At 42.7% G+C, this 22,946-nt stretch overlaps 1 protein-coding gene across 9 annotated transcripts in view; it reads right to left on the minus strand.

The window, feature by feature from the left end:
• LOC106573044 (membrane-associated guanylate kinase, WW and PDZ domain-containing protein 2) overlaps positions 1-22,946 on the minus strand; it is a 324,009-nt gene that overhangs the window by 83,267 nt on the left and 217,796 nt on the right. For all 9 annotated transcript variants that reach the window (XM_014147683.3, XM_045696840.2, XM_014147669.3 and 6 more), the window contains 2 exons: positions 4,604-4,661; positions 3,663-3,784 (listed from right to left, as the gene is read on the minus strand). In XM_014147683.3, coding sequence (XP_014003158.3) covers positions 3,663-3,784; positions 4,604-4,661 — 180 coding nt within the window. The remainder of the gene's footprint in view (positions 1-3,662; positions 3,785-4,603; positions 4,662-22,946) is intronic.

Below are 22,946 nucleotides of genomic sequence, written 5' to 3' on the forward strand. Positions count from 1 at the left end.
GCACTGAGCTGTCTGTCTAAACTACTGGCACACAGCTTGGACACCCATGCATACCCCACAAGCCATGCCACAAGAGGTCTCTTCACAGTCCCCAAGTCCAGAACAGACTAAGGGAGGCACACAGTACTACATAGAGCCATGACTACATGGAACTCTATTCCACATCAAGTAACTGACGCAAGCAGTAAATTAGATTTAACCTCTCTAGGGGGTGTGGGACACTACCGTCCCACCTGGCCAACATCCAGTGAAATTGCAGAGCGCCAAATTCAAAAACAGAAATACTCATTATAAAAATTGATAAAACATACAAGTGTTATACATCAGTTTAAAGATTAACTTCTTGTTAATCCAACCACGGTGTCAGATTTCAAAAAGGCTTTACGGCGAAAGCATACCATACGCTTATCTGAGAACAGCGCCCAGCAGACAAATCATTACAAACAGTTACCAGCCAAGTAGAGGAGTTACACAAGTTAGAAATAGTGATAAAATGAATCACTTACCTTTGATGAACTTCATATGGTTGCACTCACAAGACTCCCATTTACTCAATAAATGTTCATTTTGTTCGATAAAGCCTTTCTTTATATCCAAAAACCTCCGTTTTGTTCGCGCGTTTTGTTCAGTAATCCACAGGCTCAAAGGCAGTCACAACAGACAGATGAAAAATCTGAAAAGTATCAGTAAAGTTCGTAGAAACATGTCAAACGATATTTATAATCAATCCTCAGGTTGTTTTTAGTCATATAGTCATAATAATCAATAACATTTCAACCGGACAAAAGCTTCGTCACTATAAAAGGAAAACAAGAAAGGCGTGTTCTCAGTCGCATGCACGAAAAACCTCTGGGACACTGCAGGGTCCACTCATTCAGACTGGTCTTACTCCCTCATATTTCAGAATACAAGCCTGAAACAATTTCCAAAGACTGTTGACGTCTAGTGGAAGCCATAGGAAGTGCAATTTGAGTCCTAAGTCAATGGATACGGTAATGGCATTCAGTAGAAAACTACAACAACAACTAAAAAATCCCACTTCCTGGATGGATAATTCTCAGGTTTTCGCCTGCCATATCAGTTCTATTTTACTCAGAGATTATTTTAACAGTTATGGAAACTTTACAGTGTTTTCTATCCAAATCTACCAATTATATGCATATCCTAGCTTCTGGGCCTGAGTAGCAGGCAGTTTACTTTGGGCACGCTTTTCATCCGGAGGTGAAAATTGTGCCCCCTACCCTAATGAAGTTTTAAAAAACAGATAAAAAAACACCTTATGGAACAGCGGGGACTGTAAAGCAACACTCTGCAAACAACGTTTCCACTCCGAGAATGAGAACAATAAATTACTGTAATTCATGCATTAACAGAAATTTATGAAACCAAATGACTGGAATTAACGGTATATTTACTAGGCCTACTGGTTACATACAATTCACACAATGGAATAATGAACGTACAAGAATTAGCGGAGACATCGGAGCACATTCTGGAGAGCGGAGTGCATGCATTCTGGAGAGAGACACCCATGTCTTAGCCACACACCCCTCCCCTTCTTCTTGTCTCAATATTTTAAATTATACTCAAGACACATTATCTACACACATTTTTGATGCTTTTCACTGACAGCCGAAACTCAATAAGCAGCTAGGCCTATTGCCACACGTGCTGCCCAAATTGCTGGCTTCCCAAATAAGCATAGGCCTATGCACTTGTGAATCCACAGCAAAAACAATTTAATGATCCTGTGTGGTTAAGTCAAGCTCTCTGGTAAAGTATTTTGAATAATGTTTTGGACAGACGTAATTATATACAGTGGGGCAAAAAGTATTTAGTCAGCCACCAATTGTGCAAGTTCTCCCACTTAAAAAGATGAGAGAGGCCTGTAGGTACACGTCAACTATGACAGACAAAATGAGAAAAAAAAATCCAGAAAATCACATTGTAGGATTTTTAATGAATTTATTTGCAAATTATGGTGGAAAATAAGTATTTGGTCACCTACAAACAAGCAAGATTTCTGGCTCTCACAGACCTGTAACTTCTTCTTTAAGAGGCTCCTCTGTCCTCCAATCGTTACCTGTATTAATGGCACCTGTTTGAACTTGTTATCAGTATAAAAGACACCTGTCCACAACCTCAAATAGTCACACTGCAAACTCCACTATGGCCAAGACCAAATAGCTGTCAAAGGACACCAGAAACAAAATTCTAGACCTGCACCAGGCTGGGAAGACTGAATCTGCAATAGGTAAGCAGCTTGGTTTGAAGAAATCAACTGTGGGAGCAATTATTAGGAAATGGAAGACATACAAGACCACTGATAATCTTCCTCGATCTGGGGCTCCACGCAAGATCTCACCCCGTGGGGTCAAAATGATCACAAGAACGGTGAGCAAAAATCCCAGAACCACACGGGGGGACCTAGTGAATGACCTGCAGAGAGCTGGGACCAAAGTAACAAAGCCTACCATTAGCAAGGGCATTGAAGATGAAACGTGGCTGGGTCTTTCAGCATGACAATGATCCCAAACACACCGCCCGGGCAACGAAGGAGTGGCTTCGTAAGAAGCATTTCAAGGTCCTGGAGTGGCCTAGCCAGTCTCCAGATCTCAACCCCATAGAAAATCTTTGGAGGGAGTTGAAAGTCCGTGTTGCCCAGCGACAGCCCCAAAACATCACTGCTCTAGAGGAGATCTGCATGGAGGAATGGGCCAAAATACCAGCAACAGTGTGTGAAAACCTTGTGAAGACTTACAGAAAACGTTTGACCTGTGTCATTGCCAACAAAGGGTGTATAACAAAGTATTGAGATAAACTTTTGTAATTGACCAAATACTTATTTTCCACCATAATTTGCAAATAAATTCATTAAAAATCCTACAATGTAATTTTCAGGAAATGTTTTTTCTCATTTTGTCTGTCATAGTTGAAGTGTACCTATGATGAAAATTACAGGCCTCTCTCATCTTTTTAAGTGGGAGAACTTGCACAATTGGTGGCTGACTAAATACTTTTTTCCCCACTGTAATTTTGGTAAAATATCAATGAGACGCTCATGTCGCCGCCCTAACAGTGTGAGTCATTGTCCCAAAGGCAGGAATGAAGGCGACAAGCTTAGGTCTGCATATTATGCCCGTAGAAGCGAAGTGGGCTTATTCAGGACAGACTTTGGCAAGAGTGAGCCCTCTCGCTCCGCTCTGTCTTATTATATGTAGCCCATGTATCTGATGCTGTCTGTCCCGAAAAAACATGACATGCCACATTCCTTCTGCCCAGACAGGATCAGATACATAGTCTACACATACGGAGACAGAGGGGCACTATTTCACTCGCACGAATGCTTTATCTGAGATTGATGTGTCTTTCAGTCGGGGCGGGTCTCGGTCAAATAAATGATAAATATGTATATATTTTATTTAGACAAGCAAGGAGGTGCAGTAAGGCAGGCCCCTCCCAACCCATAATGCCAACCCTGAGCATATTATGTCTCTGTTGATCATAAGAAGAGTTAAAATGGTAAATTCTATTTTTTAATGTAGTGACCAGGGCTGATATTGTATGTATAGTATATATATCTTTATCTCTGAATAGAGCAGAATGTCCCTGGCTATATAGTAGAGTGGTAGTACTGTGGAGTATAGGGGGTATTGTTGTACCTCTGTATATACTAGGTAAAGGCAGAGCTGACAGTCCCTGGTCCTGCATCTGCTGCTGCTGCTCCAGTCGTCTTTTGGCCTCCTGGACAGGGTTCTCAAACTGGGTCCTTCTGTTGATGTGGCTGCAGGGAACAGGACTATGACAGTGAAATCCAGCAGCATCAGTGTGTTTTGTGTTCCCTTCTCCACGGCAGACAGATACACATTGACTAAAACAATGCTTATGTTCCAGGCTGATTACATTGCACTGTTGCATGGGCATCAGATTGCTACATCATAATGATGTGGTTAGTTTATATGTTCAACACCTAGCCATTGCGTTGTGAGATTTGGCAGGTGTCTGCAATGTAGTCGTTGATACTTGGGTGAGAACACACATCTAATTTGAAATTGGTGAATGTAGCTCAAATAGAAATCAGTGCATGATTGAGGTGAAAGTGTTATGTCAGGATTTTGTCCTAAATCTGTGGCAAACAAAGATGTTGTGGGCAGTGAAAAATCTGTATTTCGAATGGTACTGTATGCAAACACATTACCTAGCAGCCAACCAGCTTGCACCAATCCCATTTAATTACAGTAAAATACTGTAAAATACAAACCCAGTCTTCCCTCAATGTATTTCCTTCATTCCGATTATAGTAACGTTGACTTTTTTACACTAGAATACAGTAAATTGTACAGTATTGTGTGTCATTGCTAGGATATTACAGTAACTTACAGACAGCTAGTGGCAAATAACGTACTGTGAATATTACAGTAACCCCTTTACTGTGTAACCAATGAAGACAGAAATTACTTTTCTTAGAACAGCATTTGTTGAATGTTCTTTGAATGTCTGTTGCATGTTATAATGCTAATGTTAGACCAAAACCTGATTAGAACTTAATGAGAATGTTAGCTAATGTCCTGCGAATGTTTTTTGTTTTGCGGGGAGGACTTACTCTACGTAGTAACTGCCATAGATAGGGTCATCGATCTTCTCCCAGCCATACGGCAGTTCTGGACAGAGGGAAGGAAGAAAGAAAGAGAACGATTTGGCAGGAATATGATCACATTCAAGAAGGACCCTTTTCCAGGTGCTGGACTGAGCGAATAGTTCAATGAAAACGAAATGAATCTGTATACTGTTAAAGTGATATTTTACTAGACTGACAACATTTCCACACATAACTGGGTCTTCGATCAGGGAAAAGAGTAACATCACAACAAAGACATTGATATATACCAGGGTTACTGGAGAACACAAAGGTGTCGGATCTTAATAAAATCCCCTTAGAGTCAATTGACCCACCTGTGTGAATGCTGAATAGCCACTTTAAACAATGCCACTTTATATAATGCTTTCATAACCTACATTACTCATCTCATATGTATATACTGTACTCTATACCATCTACTGCATCTTGACATCTTGATGTAATGTATCACTAGCGACTTTAAACAATGCCACTTCATATAATGTTTTCATATCCTACATTACTCATCTCATATGTATATACTGTACTCTATACCATCTATTGCATCTTGCCGATGCCGTTCGGGCATCACTCATTCATATATTTTATGTACATATTCGTATTCATTCCTTTACACTTGTGTAGTTGTTGTGAAATTGTTAGGTTACATTACTTGTTAGATATTACTGCATGGTCGGAAATAGAAGCACAAGCATTTCGCTACACTCGCATTAACATCTGCTAACCATGTGTATGTGACAAATAAATTTGATTTGATTACCTTCAGGCGTTTGGAAATTTCTCCCAAGGATGAACCAGACTTGTGGAGGTCTACAATTTTTTTTCTGAGGTCTTGGCTGATTTCTTTTGATTTTCCCATGATGTCAAGCAAAGAGGCACTGAGTTTGAAGGTAGGCCTTGAAATACATCCACAGGTACACCTCCAATTGACTCAAATTGTGTCAATTAGGCTATCCAAAGCTTCTAAAGTCATGACATAATTTATTGGAATTTTCCATGCTGTTTAAAGGCACAGTCAACTAACTGCGTGTATGTAAACTTCTGACCCACTGGAATTGTGACAGTGAATTATAAGCGAAAGAATCTGTCTGTAAACAATTGTTGGAAAAATGACTTGTGTCATTTACACAGTAGATGTCCTAACCGAATTGCCAAAACTATAGTTTTTTAACAAGAAATTTGTGGAGTGGTTGAAAAACGAGTTTTAATGACGTCAACCTAAGTGTATGTAAACTTCCGACTTCAACTGTACATGTTTAAACAAAAGACTCCACTTCGGCTGGATTATTACATGACCCATCAAATTAGCAGGTGTGTCTGGGATTTATTACAGCCATCGATTGTATTACATGAACATGTGTACATCTCTAGACAGTAGTGACCCATCCACTTAGCTAGATGTGGGTGAGGAGTGGTTATAGCATTTCCTTCACATGACCCATCAATTTAGACAAGTGTGTCGGGTAAGGGTCATCTAATAACGATAAAATATTTTTATCTGGACACTCTCTGTTTTTTATATTGCTACTATGCAAGTACTATCACTGTACCGTTTACACCTTCTGTATCCTGTGCATGTGACAAATAAACTTAGATTTGATATAGCGTGTGTTTACCACATGGCCTCACTTGAATCATAAAGAGATGGGTGGGACTAAGGCTTAAGAGGGTGTGAACGATGCGGAATGGGTGGAAACAAAGAAGAGCTCTCCAGTAGTTGTACCAAAACACACAAGGGCCATTTTCTCAAAAGTGGTGTTACAAGTTTATCAACTTTCAAAGCAGAATTACTTTCCCATTGTTCCTCAACTGCAGTGTATGATATACCTTTTTCTAGAGTCTCTACTTTTATCCAATGTAAAAAATAGCATTTTAAATGTTACTACATAAGACTGAATCAAGGTGGTCGGTCACAGATATGGCCCCACTGATCCGAATGACTCGACTGCATGGAAAGAAAGAGAACTGCGGGTTTCTCAAGGCTCATTTGAATTTCCTGATGCACAGGAAAATGTTACACAACAAAAGAGTGATCAAATTAAGATCTGACATCTGTATAGTTAACACGATTATTTACAGTATTGTACTGATGTGGTTCATCTGTAAATATTTTTTCCCCTGTCTCTTTTCCCTCTTTTAACTGAAAGTATCTTGCACTCGCTCCTTCACTACTAACACCCTCTGCTTTCTGTCACCCTTTCTTTTCCTCTTTCTTTCCCCCCTTCCTCTCTTTGGGTGGCTGACATGGCTGTTCTGTAAATGTCCTCGTCCCACCATCCTCTCCTCTCCCCTCCTTCTCTTCCATCCATCCTCCTCTACTCCTCCATCCTCGTTTCCGCCTTCCATCCTCCTTCTCACCCTCTATATCCTCCTCTCCCTCCCCATCTTCTTGTCCTCCTTCCATCCTCTACTCTTATTTTCCTCTCTCCCTCACTTTATCTTTCATTACACACACATATGCACGCACGCACACAAATGCAGATGCATGCACACACACATTCGCACAATACCATTTCATAACCTGTTCCATTCCTACACTGAAATGTATCTGTGAAAAATGAATATTTCTCTCTCTGTGAAACTTCTCACAAGCATTCAATTTCAGATATTCACGAGTCACTCATATGCAGCATTCCATCTTCAGGAGAGATTATTTGTCGATCCTCTTCCACAACAGAGCTCATACATTCATAAATACGTACAGTACTGTTAGTCCTGTTGTGAGATAATGTGTTTATACAGTAGGTCTATGTTACACTCGCCAAAAGTAGTGCCCTATTGTGTCCTGGGGTGGTCTAGCGGTCTAAGCTGCTGCCTCCAGCATACATGTAGCACTGCAAACCTGGGTTCAGATCTTTAAAAACATTTTTTACCTTCATTTAACTAGGCAAGTCAGTTAAGAACAAATTAATATTTTACAATGACGGCCTACCCCAGCCAAACCATCCCCTAACATGGATGACGCTGGGCCAATTGTGAGCCGCCTGTACCGCTATTCTAGCACATCCTCTCCACTCTCTCCTGTAAGTCGTTCACTGTTCTACCTAAACACAAAGAGTACCTTAAATGGGCAGTGCAGGTTTTTAAAATTATATTTCCACACTATGAAGTCAAAATAACACTCTGAAATTGTGAAAATGATGATAACACCCTTTTTGTGAAAGAACTGTTTGAAAAAAGATGCCTGTAATTGCAGCCTGTTCAGGTGGGATGGAGTTTTTGGCCTGCTGAATAATGTCACAAGGCAATCTGATTATAATAGACTAATGACTGTTCATCTGTTATTTGCATTTATACCATGGCATTGTTGAATAATACCTTTCTGATTGCCTTGAAAGGCATTCTAGAGCTTGCATTATTTCCCTATGATGCACGGTATTGTAGCGACCCACACAGACAGCTGTGTGTTATGTGTTATGCTGTTAGTTGGTTGTGTTGTACTTACCAGTACCCAGTGTTCGCGGGGTCCAACATGCCAATCAACCTGATATCTGCCAATCACGGGAATGCCTGGAATGTTCTGATGGGGCGGCAGGTAGCCTAGTGGTTAGAGTGTTGGACTAATAACCGAAAGGTTGTAAGATTGAATCCCCAAGCTTACAAGGTAAAAATCTGTCATTCTGCCCCTGAAAAAGGCAGGGAACCCACCGTTCATAGGCTGTCATTGAAACTAAGAATTTGTTTTTAGCTGATTTGCCTAGTTAAATAAAGATAAAAATAAAAATGCCGGGCATCCTGGTGGTTGGTGGGGTGGAGTGGTGTGGAGGGGGGCAAGGGGATGGAGCATTGGAAGTTAAGACCAGGTTTAGCCATTGTTCTCTCTCTTACTGTCTGGCCTTCACAAGAGAAGGTCACGGTTGTTTTATAGGGTATCCTTCATTTATTTGGCGTGGGCTACGGCCAAACAGTAGCCTGTGTGAAGTTGGGTTAATAAACCGTAAGTTCGTAAACTCTCTCCTTTGTCTGGACAATTGTTCCTTTATGATCTAGTCAGGTCATTACAGTAATTTGCATGGTAGAATTCAATAGCTATAGTTCATTTTTACATGTTTTGTTTGAGCTGCTTTTGAAAGCAAAAGTCGAATTGAAAACAGTATTGTTATTGCTGAATTCAATTTACATAAAAGCAGCTATGACTAATGGTCTGGTTAGTAAAACTAGCAAGTCTGTTTGTTTGGTTACCACGGCAACTACTGTAGCAACGTAGTAAACTTGCTAGCTACTTCAGTGGATGTTGAACACATTTCTACCGGCAAATGAACACATTTATAGTGGCAAATATGTTCAATTACAGCCATGGTATAAAAGGGATAATCAACTCGGGACTATGCGTTCTCTGGAAAATAATGCAACTCCGTGGAAGGTCAGGTCCACTCTGTTAACACGTTGTGGAACATAGCTTCCACGTTCATTATTTTCCATAGAATGTATAGTCCCTTGTTGATTATCCCTTACAAATCCTACACTGCTGCTGGCCCAGCCCGGTCGTATTGACATTCCATTCCTGTTGGCATCTGTGTGAAGCTAGCCACAATAAGGATTAGCCACAATAGTGGGATTTGCGGTTTACAATTAAAATAAAAGTCCCCCAATGAAACTGATGGAAACGGATACAAATAGTGGAATAATGCCATATTTAGACTAGATAATGCTAAATAAGGTTGGAACATTGTTATATAAATTCAACAAAAGACAATAAGTTGTTAATTTTACACAAAAAAGTTAAACATAAATTGAAATTGTGGAATATTGGGGGCATATAGCCTTACCCACTTTTATGGACCCAAGATACATTGGTATCAGCCTACTCAGTGACACCAAGATAACACAACTGTGAAGAGTTTGCACACATATTAGCGTTGTTACTCTTATTGTGGGACATCACCTGGGAAATCACCTCACTATCCAGCCTATTAGCAGGTAGCCTAGTGGTTAGAGTGTTGGGCCATTAACTGAAAGGTTGCTGCATTGAATCCCTGAGCTGACAAGGTAAAAATCTGTCATTCTGCCCCTGAGCAAGGCAATTAACCCACTGTTCCCCCGGGGGCCGTGGATGTCGATTAAGGCAGCCCCCTGCACCTCTCTGATTCAGAGGAGTTGGATTAAATGCGGAAGATACATTTCAGTTGAACACATTCAGTTGGACAACTGACTAGGTATCCCCTTTCCCTATTGTGTGTATTGAAATTCATATTGCAATGTACAGCCTTGCCTATGGTGTATTGATAAAATTGGTCAGCATTTCCCTGCTGACGGAAAATTTCAAATGAAGAACTCAAAGATGCTGTTGTGCAGTGATGCAGTGACGTCAAGGAGAAATCACAAGCTCAATACACAAGAGTTGTAGTGTCAGCGTTCTATCAACAGAAAGGTAAAACCGATAAAACCAAAATTAAAGAACTGCTCATTCATCCCCCCCTCTCCTCTGTAACTATTCCCCAGGTCATTGCTGTAAATGAGAATGTCTTTTTAGACAACTTACCTGGTAAAATAAGGGTAAAATAAAATAAAGATGACTGACAACTATGACGTGACTGGTAAAAACTAGGAGTAACTAGGGCATAATCTAAAGCTATGCAACTACTACCCATGCCATTAACAATAGGTACAATAAAAATACCAGGCTCAGTCTTTATGGTAGCTGGGATTGAACCAATTTTGGTTTTGGATAATCTTTGCGAACTATGGACAAAAGATGCCTTGGACTGAGGTTTTATCTAAGGGGGTAAACCTGTTGTGGAGGAGGGAATTCCCACGCCACCGACACAGAAGTATCTAATTAACGACTCGGTGGTGGAGGATATCCCGATTATACTGGAAAAGAGTATACTCATAAGAACCGACCTGTGGTAACAGCCCTTTATTCCCAGTGAGAAAGGGAAGGAAGTGACATATCACAGTAGATTTCCGTGGATTAACAAACATTCAGTTAGGATAACACCTGTAATGGCTGATTTGGCAGCTCTATTAGCATCCATTACCTCAGACTCGGAAGGGTACAGCATGATAGATAAGAACGAATGTTGGTCGTGCCCGGTGGATGAGGAGTCTTGGCAATGGTTCGGGTTCCATTGTAAATGCGTAAAATCATTGCTAAAAAGGTGTAAATTCAAGGAGTCTGTTATGGCGCATTACGTTGACGATTTGCTGTTAGTCTCAAAAGACAAAGATACTCACATACGCGACCTCACAACACTGGCAAACTATTTGGCAGAGCGGGGCCATAAAGCATCACATTAAAAAGCGCTATTGGCAAAACGGAGGTAACGTATTTGGGGATCTCGATTTCTAAAGGCATGAAAAACATTACTAGCACCGGCATCGACAACATTCGTTCATTGGCATGACCAAACAGTCCTTGCACGTTCAGAAAACCCTGGGGGTTTTTAATTTTGTGAGACACTTTATTACGTCTTATTCTGAAATAGCTCAACCTCTTACAGAATTGATGAAAGTGAGAGAATTCCCGAGGACTGGAATTGCCCAGGCCTGGTCTAGGGTGTCACGTAAGATGGAAGTGATATGATCCTTAACTAGCCTCTCAAAGCACTTCATTATTACAAAAGTCAGTGCTACGGGGCGATAGTCATTTAGTTTAGTTACCTTCGCTTTCTTGGATAAAAGAACGATGGTGGACATCTTGAAGTGGGGACAACAGACTGGGATAGCGAGAGATTGAATCTGTCCACAAACACTCCAGCCAGCTGGTCTGTGCATGCTCCGAGTACGCGGCTTGGCATGCTGTCTGGCCAGTCAGCCTTGCGAGGGTCAGCACGCTTAAATGTCTTACTCATATCGGCCATGGAGATCGCAAGCCCACAGTCCTCGTGAGCGGGGGCCGATGTCGGCTGCTCTGTTGTTTTCCTCAAAGCGGGCAAAGAAGGTGTTTAGCTTGTCCGGAAGCAAGGTGTCGGCGTCCAATGTGGCTGGCTTTCCTTTTATAATCCGTGATTGTCTGGAGTCCCTGCCACATGCATCTCTTGTCTGAACCGTTGAATACACTTTGTCTCTGTACTGACATTTTGCCGCTTTGATTGCCTTATGGAGATCATAGTTGGTCTGTTTGTACACGTCCATGTTCCCAATCACCTTGCCATGGTTGCTTGTGGTAGTTTGCGGATTGTTTTGTGCGAATGCTGCCATCTATCCACGGTTTCTGGTTTGGATAACTTCTAGTCATCACAGTAGGAACAACATCTCTATGCACTTCCTGATGAACCCTGTCACCGAGTCAGTGTGTAGCAGGTTTTAATCAAGGATCTCTCAGTACTTTGCTCCGTTCATCTTTCCCTCAATCCTGACTAGTCTTCCAGTCCCTGCCGCTGATAAACATCCCCACAGCATGATGCTGCCACCACCATGCTTTAACGAAGGGATGGTATTGGCTAGGTGATGAGTTTCCTTCACACATGACGCTTGGCATTCAGGCCAAAGAGTTCAATATTGGTTTCATCAAACCAGGGAATCTTGTTTCTCATGGTCTGAGAGGCCTTTAGGTGCCTTTTGGCAAACTCCAAGTGGGCTGTCATGTGCCTTTAACTGAAGAGTCTGGCCACTCTACCATAAAGGTCTGATTGGTGGAGTGCTGCAGAGATGATTGTCCTTCTGGAAGGTTCCCCCATCTCCACAGAGGAACTCTGGAGCTCTTTCAAAGTGACCGTCGAGTTCTTGGTCACCGCCCTGACCAAGGCCCTTCTCACCCGATTGCTCAGTTTGGCCGGGCGGCCAGCTCTAGTTAGAGTCTTGGTGCTTCCAAACTTCTTCCATTTAAGAATGATGGAAGCCACTGTGTTCTTGGGACCTTCAATGCTGCAGACATTTTTTGGTACCCTTCCCCAGATCTTTGTCTCGACATAATCATAATCATAATCTGTCTCGGATCTCTTCTGACATTTCCTTCAGCCTCATAGCTTGGTTTTTCCTCTGACATGCACTGTCAACTGTGGGACTTTATATAGACAGGTGTGTGCCTTTCCAAATCATGTTCAATCAATTGAATTTATCACAGGTGGACTCCAATGAAGTTGTAGAAACATCTCAAGGATGATCAATGGAAATAAGATGCACCTGAGCTCAATTTCGAGTCTCATAGCAAAGAGTTTGAATACTGTTGCATTTGTAATACTTTTGAAAAAAATTCTAAAAACCTGTTTTCACTTTGTCTTTATGGGCTATTTTGTGTAGATTGATGAGAAAACAAGGCTGTGACGTAACAAAATGTGGAAAAAGTGAAGGGGTCTGAATACTTTCCGATTGCACTGTGCATGTAGCTTCTCTTCCGTCATTATATTTTGCCCTAGAAGACTAAATAAACCCTTGCTCACCAGAAGAATGCCATAAATCGATAGAATGAATGCTTCAATCTGTAAAATTCTCTGTAATCTCTGTTTCTTTCGTGGAGCAAAGATGTTTAGGGACTGGGGAGAAAATGCAATAGCTCTAAAAAACTGGAAATATTTTCTGTGCAAAATCCCAAAATTACATCAGTTTGACCAGTTGTAAGGAAATAGAAAGCTGTGAAAATGACCCAACATGTTTCTGATTAGATTTCAGTTCGGCTTGGATGCATATTTGATGTGGTTGAAATAGTTTCAGCTTTTATGATGCTGATAAAGACAGCACCTCTACAGATGGTATCTAACTGAGCATTCGCATTCTCTCAAGATGCTGAAAGAAATAAATCATATTTCTCCACTCCTGTTCCATAGCCCACATTTAGGCAAAATGTGGTGTATCATTTTACTGCAAGAAATTATTAATTCTGTAAGAGTTAATATTAAGGCTATGTGAGAGGTTATAAATATACAGTCAGTGTCCACATGCGTGCCATAGGCCTATTTGAAGTCCCCATCTTGTGACTGTCGAATTAGTATAGCGCCTCACAATCATCACACGCAACATATGTTGGCTATGTTTCATATGTTGGCTATGTTGCGTGTGATGATTGTGAGGCGCTATACTAATTCGACAGTCACAAGATGGGGACTTCAAATAGGCCTATGGCACGCAAGGGAACTGTAGCCTACTGTTCAGGTGGGTTAAATTGAAACTAAAATCTGGACACTGCTATCACCAAATCTTTCTTAAAAATTACTTTTCTGGCCCTCCCTTCAAATCTCCATTTCACAGTTTTTCTGTCATTGAATTAACTCCGACATTGTCCTTTTTGCCTCCATGACTCCACGTTAATGTTTTCTACCCAATACAAAAATCATTTGGAGATTGGCGTGTAGGATATATTTTTTTAAGAAAAACCTCAATGTAGCCTATAGATATAAATTGGATACGAATTATACAATTATTATTTTTTAAGGTGTTTTCCTTCTATTCAAGTCACCCTCCCACCTACCTGCCCTTTATCCAGACAGTATTTCATGACCCAAACAAGCCCACCCCGCAGATATAACTGCGGGGCTGCGGGTTATGAGTCAACCCGCGCATCACTCCTTTGGGACAATTGCAAAACGCCCCAATTGTCAATAGCCCGTTTCCTGAAAAGCCTGTTGTGGTACATGGTAATGTAACTGATCTATCACACTCAGCTCCAGTGCCAACAACTGTGTGTGCCAGGGAGGGCGCAGTGATGTCCAGGCGAAAGAAACTCCCAAAGGTGTGAGGGGAAACCCAACTAGCCGCTGCACAAATCTCATAGACAGAGATGCCCATGATGTGGCAATTCCTCTAGAGGAATGCACCAAGACACCAAGGGGAGACTGCATTCCCAGACAACTGTACGCCTTGGCGATAGCCTCCACTACCCAATGGGTGAAGCGTTGTATGACAAATGCCTACCTCGAGCAGGGTAGGCAAAGCAAACAAACAGTTGGTCACAACTCCGGAATAGCCATGCAGATGCACAACGTGTTCAGTGGTCGCTGTTCAGCGTGTTCAGTGGCCAAGGTGAGCAACAGGGCCGTCTTATAAGAGAGAGTTTTAAGATGCATCGTCTCCAGGGGTTTAAAGTAAACGCCCGTGAGCGCATTCAGAACAAGTGCCAAGTCCCCAACGGGGCTAGTGGCTTGGAGCCTGGATGGAGACTGCACCCTCCCTTCATAAAATGATAAACCAGGGTGTGAGCCGCAATTGTGGCCTCACAAAGTCCTACAATGCAGGCTGAGATCTCCTCCAAGGAGACCTTTTAACAGTGGAAAAGTCCTTGCCCTCATAGAGCAAGTCCTGTAGGAAGGAGAGAATGGCAGGGATGAAACAGTGAAAGGGGATCAACTAGCAACTCTCACACCACCTCTCGAACAACGAAATACCTCTTTTGGAGAAAACTCTGGCACTCTGAATCGTGGAGACCATGTTTGGAGGCAAGCCCACAGAGTCTAGGTTGTACCAAGCCCAGACCAAGCCCAGAGATCAACTCGGGATGAGGGTGGAATATTTAGCCCTGTGCATGGGACGGCAGATCCCTGTGCTGTGGGAGGTGCCATGGTTGCACGATACAATCTCCACCAGCCTGGATTCCCGGGCCAAACCAGGGCTATCAGAATTAGGGATAGACAATTCGCTCTCACTGTCCAGACTGGGGGTGATCAGGGCCACGGGAGGAAAAGCTCACATAAATCACATCTGGCCACTTGTGGGCCAGCGTGTACACGCCCAGAGGAGCCTTGTGATCTCTCATCGCGAAGAACAGGCAACAGTGCGTGTTGTCCTGCGATGTGACACAGATCGATGGCAGCTCTGCAGTAACATCCCCACACTTCCTCGACACCTTTGGGATGAATTCACCACTCCCTTGGTAGGGGATTCCACACCTGGGTTTAGTCTGGCTGACACATGTTGCACTGAGAGCCAACAGATATCCAGATATCTCTCATCATAGAGTGAAGTTGACAGGAGCGTGTTCCTCCTTGGTGGTTAATATACACCACCGTTGACATATGGTCCAACCTGACAAGGACATGCTGGCCCTGTAGGAACAGACGGAAGTGCCTGAGAGCTAGTAACACAATATAGAGCTCAAGAACATTGATATGTACTGTATTCTGAGAGTCTGACCATATGGTGTTTGCCATACGCCTCTCATAAACTGCCACCATCCCTGTAGACGCATCCATCATCACTATTTTGTGGGTGAGTACTCCCAGTGGGGCAGCCCTGCATCAAGAAGAATGCCAGTTTGAGGGACAGGTTCAAGCAGAGTGAGGTTACAAAGACCAGAGAACGTCCATACATTTTCTGCTGGGTTGGTAAGAGCGAGCTTATGGCACTATTTATCCTGAAGCTCAGAGCGAGCAGGTGTGGCAACAGCTGGGCTGTGTGCTCCGCTGTCTGAGCCTGAGTGTCTGCACAGATCAACCGTAGTCAATGTATGTCAGGACTCTTAAGTCTCTCTCCCGTAGCATATCTCCCATAGGGAGGGCTAGGGTGGCTTTTACACATTTTGTGAATGTCCGTAGGGCCAGGGACAGACCGAATGGTAAGGTGAGATATCTGTAGGCTATGTCCTAGGAGATGAACCTCATATCTCCTGTGTGCAGGATAAAATCTGATGTGGAAATAAGCATCATTGAGGTCTACTGACCCTCAGACATTTGTTGAGGTGCCATAAATCCAGGATGGGGTGTAATCCCTCGTTTGGGGACCAAGAAATAGCAGCTGAAGAAGCCCTGGTGAGCTTCCTCCTTCGACACCACACGTGTGGCTCCCTTGGCCAACAGAGAATGTATCTTGTCTCTGAAGGCTCAGACCACTTTCCCCATGTGCAGTGGACTGCACTATTCCCATGTAGTCTGTACGGTGTGTAAGGGAAAACCCCCCTAATTTGGACAAAATAACATGGGAACATATTGGCATAGCACGAATCATACACACGATTGTAAATACCACCGAAAGCGGTCCATCTCCGGGCCAATCATATGGCAATTTTCCGATGGCAATTGCCAATTGTAACACCCCAAATTTCCAATAGATGGCGAGCGCGCTCCACCGTGGATTTTCATACAGCAAATGATACCCAAGTCTACACCCAAGGGTCAGATTTTGATAATATGATATTTTTTTTGAAAACTTATCAACCCTTAAAAAAGTGGTTTCTGGACCGTTTTTCAATTTTTTTTCGATTGTTATGTCAATTACACATGTATAAGAGCTGTATGAACATGCTTATGACGTTTTTTATTGACGTCGTTTTTTGGGTTGCTTTTGCTTGTGCACAAGGCATATGATTTGTGCATTTTGAATATGATTTCATAGGAAAAAAGTGACATTTTCTTTTTCATTTTTTTTGCAAAATGACATGTCCAATGCTTTTTTTGTCAATTATGAAAGTATTGAATGTGCCAAATCACAGCAAATATCCAATAGATGGCTAGAGCTCTCCGCAGTGAATTTTCATATTGCAAATGTAACACAATTCAAGACCCAAGAGTCAAATTTGGAAAAAATGACATATTTTTTGAAAACTTTTCAACCCCTTAAAAAGTGGTTTCTGGACCGTTTTTCGATTTTTTTTTCGATTGTTATGGCAATTACACATGTATAAGAGCTGTATGAACATGCTAATGACGTTTTTTATTGACGTCGTTTTTTGGGTTGCTTTTGCTTGTGCATAAGGCATATGTTTTGTGCATTTGGAATATGATTTCATAGGAAGTCAAAAGTGACATATTTGCTTGTGCATAAGGCATATGATTTGTGCATTTGGAATATGATTTCATAGGAAGTCAAAAGTGACATATTTTTTTCTTTTTTTGCCAAATGCCATTAGAAATGTGCAAATGAAATGTCCAATTCTTTTTTTGTCAATTATACGTGTATGAAAGTATTGAATGTGCCAAATCAGGATGTTTGTCCGTTTGCCATGTACGATCATAGGAAGTCGGTTTCCAAACCCAAAAGTCAGTGAACCATAGTCCAAATGGCATTTATACTGCCCAAATGATATATAGCCCTATGTTAAGCCATGAATCAATGCAGACAGTCTACTTGTCATGTATGATGAGGGAAAAGTGGGACTCTGTTGCTTTAAACATTTTTAACGAATTTGACATGCTCAGAATGCATAATTGACTGGCCCGATTATCTCGGGATGGCCGTGCAGTGACTGTGGTTCCTCTCCATCGCTCGTTGTGTTGATTTCATCATGTAAACTTTGGTGATATTTTTTGCTGTTGAATCATATTGCAAATGCGCGTTACATTTGCAATATAGCGCGTTACGTTTGCAATATGATTCAATGGGCATTTAGCATCACGAATTTAGGCATGCTCAAAAATACTGCAGAAATGCATAATTGACTGTCCCGATGATCTCGGTATGGCCGGACAGTGACTGTGGTTCCTCTCCATGGCTTGATGGTGACATGAGAGAAGTGGGACTGTCGTTTTTTAGCGATTTCTTTGAAAAATGTCCAAAATGACTAGGGGCGCCCCATATTGGATGGGCACTGATGGAAGGTGCTCCCTACCCAACCATGGACCCCTTGCACCCCCCTAAAGGCATTTAAAACCCTTCTAAAAAATTAATCCTGGTAACCCATTTCGGGTCACCTTGTGCACGGATGCGCATTACCGATATGTTTCAATGGGCCTCAACATCACGAATTTGGCATGCTCAAAAACCCTGCAGAAATGCATAATTGACTGTCCCAATGAACTGGGGATGGCCGTGCAGTGACTGTGGTTCTTCTCTATCGCTCATTGTGTTGATTTCATCATGTCAACTTTGGTGATATTTTTTGCTGTTGAATCATATTGCAAATGCACGTTACGTTTGCAATATTGCGCGTTACGTTTGCAATATGATTCATCATGTCAACTTTGGTGATATTTATTGCTGTTGAATCATATTGCAAACGCGCGTTACGTTTGCAATATTGCGCGTTACGTTTGCAATATGATTCATCATGTCAACTTTGGTGATATTTTTTGCTGTTGAATCATATTGCAAATGCATGTTACATTTGCAATATTGTGCGTTACGTTTGCAATATGATTCAATGGGCATTTAGCATCACGAATATATGCATGCTCAAAAATAGTGCAGAAATGCATAATTGACTGGCCCGATGAACTCGGGATGACCGGGCAGTGACTGTGGTTCCTCTCCATTGCTCGTCACCCAGCAGTCAGCGTCCATCAGTCAATTAGATGTCATTCTGACACCAAACTGATACCATCTGACACCAAATCCACTTTTTCCAACTCGTATAGAAGCCAACTATCACATATGTCAGAGAAGGCCCATAATTCACAGTGCTTTCAATTTTAACCATAAAAAAACATAAAACACATAGTTACGTTATAGCTGCGGGTCCAGCTCTGACAATATGTGTAGGCCTATGTGAGGCGACCCCGAATCCCAAGTTTCGGCTCGATAGGTCATTCGGTGCCCGAGCAATGGCCTTAATTGGTGCTGAAAATCCACTTTTTCAGGGCGTTACTACGGGGTCCCTGAATGAGCTATCGGACAGAGACATTGGGGTCCGTCTCTATGGGCCGAGGCGGTTTCAATGCACCTAGTCTTGCGACTCTGGGACATTTCTACATGTCGCCATGTCCGTGATATTCAAAATGAATTGAACATATTGCAAATGCACGAGGCGGTTTCTCGGTCTGAGAACCTTCTAGAGCCACATAAATCACCGTGCACTATCGACTTGAGCTCTAGAACAGGTTTCTAAAATTTCGGGGCTCTAGGTCTGACGGTTCTTGAATCGTTTGAACGAAAATAACTATTGAAGGCGGTATAAGCCTCTAAGCCCCACACTATGTCCCTATGGCCAAATTGTGTGTGTGTGTTTTAGTTTTTTTGGCAAAAAGAAAAGACACACGTTGTCTTTGGGGTAGGCATAGACAGAATCCTGAATATGAAGTCTCTACCTTAAGAATTGACTGAATGACAGATGGTTGAGTTGCGTGATTTTCACTATGTGCAGGTTAAATGACAATAGCTCTTGGCTGTTTTTACCCACTTCCGGTTGTCACAGGAATCTCTTACTCAACACACGTTGTCTTTGGGGTAGACATAAACAGAATCCTGAATATGAAGTCTCTACCTTAAGAATTGACTGAATGACAGATGGTTGAGTTGCGTGATTTTCACTATGTGCGTTTTATATGACAATTGCTCTAGGCTGTTTTTAACAACTTCCGGTTGTCACAGGAAGCTCTTGCTCCACACACGTTGTCTTTGGGGTAGACATAAACAGAATCCTGAATATGAACTCTCTACCTTAAAAATTGACTGAATGACAGATGGTTGAGTTGCGTGATTTTCACTATCTGCAGGTTGCTTATATGACAATAGCTCTAGGGTGATTTTAACAACTTCCGGTTGCTCCAGGAACCTTAGAATCGACACAGGTAGAGCTCACAGTAGCCTGATGGATTGTTATAGAAGACAGGTTCATAAGGCATTCATAACCCACATAGACTTCAGGTTGAATTTAGGAGAATTGTCAATGTATTCCTATGGGGAGAGAAGTCATTGCACACTTTTTGATCTAAACACCTTCTTTTTACTGTGAAGGGTTAATGCCACAGGGTCACGGTTAGGCTTGCACAGATCGGGAGGACCTCAGGAACGCTCCTGAGGTTGAATTGTGCTTCTAACCCTAACGGTTCTCTCACTGTCACCCAAAAGCACTTGACATATTGGTGCAGGCATCATTTTGGGCTTAGTTTTCTCACGGTCACTGCGCTCAGACCGAGCGAGCTACGGTCAAGCGGGCGTCTCATTGAACTCGGCACAGCCTAGAAATAATGGTAATGCCATTGCAGGCTCTTTGTGTCTTTAAGCACCGCACTGTGTCACTCCGTCCTTGCTGTGTGTGTGTGTGAGAGAGCTTTTCTTTGACATCTGATGGGATATATGACTGAATTACAGTTCATGAGGGTTGCCTAGTCACACATATTAAGTTGTGGAAAGATCTGACCTTTTTAACCCTTCAAAACAGCCCCTATGACACCATTTTAAGGCACTTCTGGTTGACACAGGAATCTGAACGTTAGGCTCTTATAGAATGTTGAGTTTTAGGTCTTTATGTTAAGAACTGACTTATTTACAGAGGGTTGAACAAGTGTGTGTTGTTTCAGAAAATCACAGAAAATCACAGAAATCTCGCAGAGCTCCGAAACCCGCCTTAATGGACTCATCTGAACACGCTGCAACTGGATATGTAACTTTTTTGACGAAAAAAAACTCCTATTGTTGAATATCACCAATGTGTCATTGTACAATTTCTCTGAAATGAACATTGGTAAATGCATGGTTCCTTTTTTCCTGACACCGTAGGCTCATGTAGTTTGATGTGAAGCGGTCAAATCAGCACTCTATTTTCCTGTTTGACTTTCAATCCCAGAAAAATAGCCTTAACTCGAAAAGCGTCGAGGCCTCGACTCCATCCTGTTCGGGGCCAACTGCCCATAATGCCAAACCCACGCAGACCGAGTTTCGTCTTCGAATTCTTTTCCGTTGAGGAGAAAAAGCCGTGTCGTGATTGGTGATATATGTTACATTTGCAATATGATTCCGTTCGCCCTCCCGTGGAATAATCCGGGACTGCAAAGAAATGACCAAATTTTTAACATTTTATTAAACGGAAACGGAAGGTCCGAGAGACTCCGTTCGATGACTTCCTGGAAGATCCGGCCCCTGTGAGCGGCCCGATGCCGTCCGCGGATTTATCGGATGTAGTCGGACGTCGTGGGAGCGTACATTTGCAACATGCACTTTCTCACTAACCACACAGCTGGCGCACGAGAGTTCCCTTCATGTATGTAGGACCCAGGGGGAGACTGCCACTGTGCCGTGTGAGGAGCATGGGAACTCAGCTAGTCCCTGGGGGAAAAGGGGGAACCCCATGGCAGCCGCCCCGCTGGGGAAAACTTGTCCCGTGGCTGGGACGAGGTACCTGCCAGGTCTGGTGGCTGGACAAGGTAGCCCACTAGAGCTTGATTATTTGGATTGGGAACATTGTGAACCATCATCCTCGGCCAGTTGGCCTGGATGTGATGGGAACTCTTTATTAGAGAGTTCAACTAGGGGAAAGGAGGTGTCTATCCGCCCCAACGGGGACTTATGGATCTTGAGGTGGAGGGCTCTTTTGTGACCTGACACAGGACTTCCAAGGAGACTCTGCCTGACACATGACTCCCGAATTGACTCTGGTCGTCAAGGTGCTAAGCCGGCTCCCAGAGCCCCCGTGCCTTAAATCAAGGTGTTAAGCCAAGGAAGGCTCCATGGGAACTCCATGTCATAAATATCCAAGTGGGGTAGGCAGTCACAGGAGAAAGTGACTTAAGTGGCTCCGCCCAGGAAGCATCCACCAATGACACAGTCTGGAAAGGCTGGTACACATTGTCGGATGGATGTGGAATTTCCCTGTGAGGGGATTCCACCCATCCTAGTGGTAGGCAGGGGAGGCAAAGGATACCCAACCTCGAGTTTGGTGGCAGCGCATCCGATTGCCTTGATAAAGGAGAGATTATTTATTGACTCCTGCCTTGCCTTGTCACAAGCTGAGCAGAGACATTCCTCTTTAGGGGCATAATTACCCTCCTGGTCAGAAGAGGTGGTGTCTGATTCCGCAAGAGATATGCCGTTGCCCTCAATTCCAGATTTTACAAAAAGGTCCGCACCATGGGAAAGATGGGGGACTTCCGAATTTGTCGGGAGCTCGAGCAGAGGGGAAGACGGTTTCGCCTCTCCCTCCTCTGGGACTTAATTCTCAATGTAGTCATCCTCAAAGTGTGGTCTACACCGAGGCAAGTACCACAGAGTTGATGGGAATCAGACTGAGACATGTAATTCCTGCAATTACCAGGGCAAATTTATCCAAGTGTGGATAGCTTGCACTGCTTTTTCTGCACCTTCCATGATGACTTGGCCGGTAAGCCTGTCGACATCTCGTTTTGACCTGACAGGTGAAAGCAAATAGAATTACCAGAGGGATAGCAAGCTATTTAAATGGCCATCTTCATTGGCCTCTCTTGAAAAAGCCAAACCTTGACCCAGAAAGTATAAAAAACTATCGGCCTATATCAAATCTCCCATTCCTCTCAAAAAAAAATTAAAAGCTGTTGCGCAGCAACTCACTGCCTTCCTGAAAACAAACAATCTTTACAAAACACTTCAGTCTGGTTTTAGACCCCATCATAGCACTGAGACTGTACTTGTGAAGGTGGTAAATTACCTTTTAATGGTGTCAGACCGAGGCTCTGCATCTGTCCTCGTGCTCCTAGACCTTAGTGCTGCTTTTGATACCATCGATCACCACATTCTTTTGGAGAGATTGGAAACCCAAATTGGTCTACACGGACAAGTTCTGGCCTGGTTTAGATCTTATCTGTCGGAA

Source organism: Salmo salar, chromosome 16 (assembly GCF_965601325.2).
Source record: "Salmo salar chromosome 16, fSalSal1, whole genome shotgun sequence".
Classification (NCBI taxonomy): domain Eukaryota; kingdom Metazoa; phylum Chordata; class Actinopteri; order Salmoniformes; family Salmonidae; genus Salmo; species Salmo salar.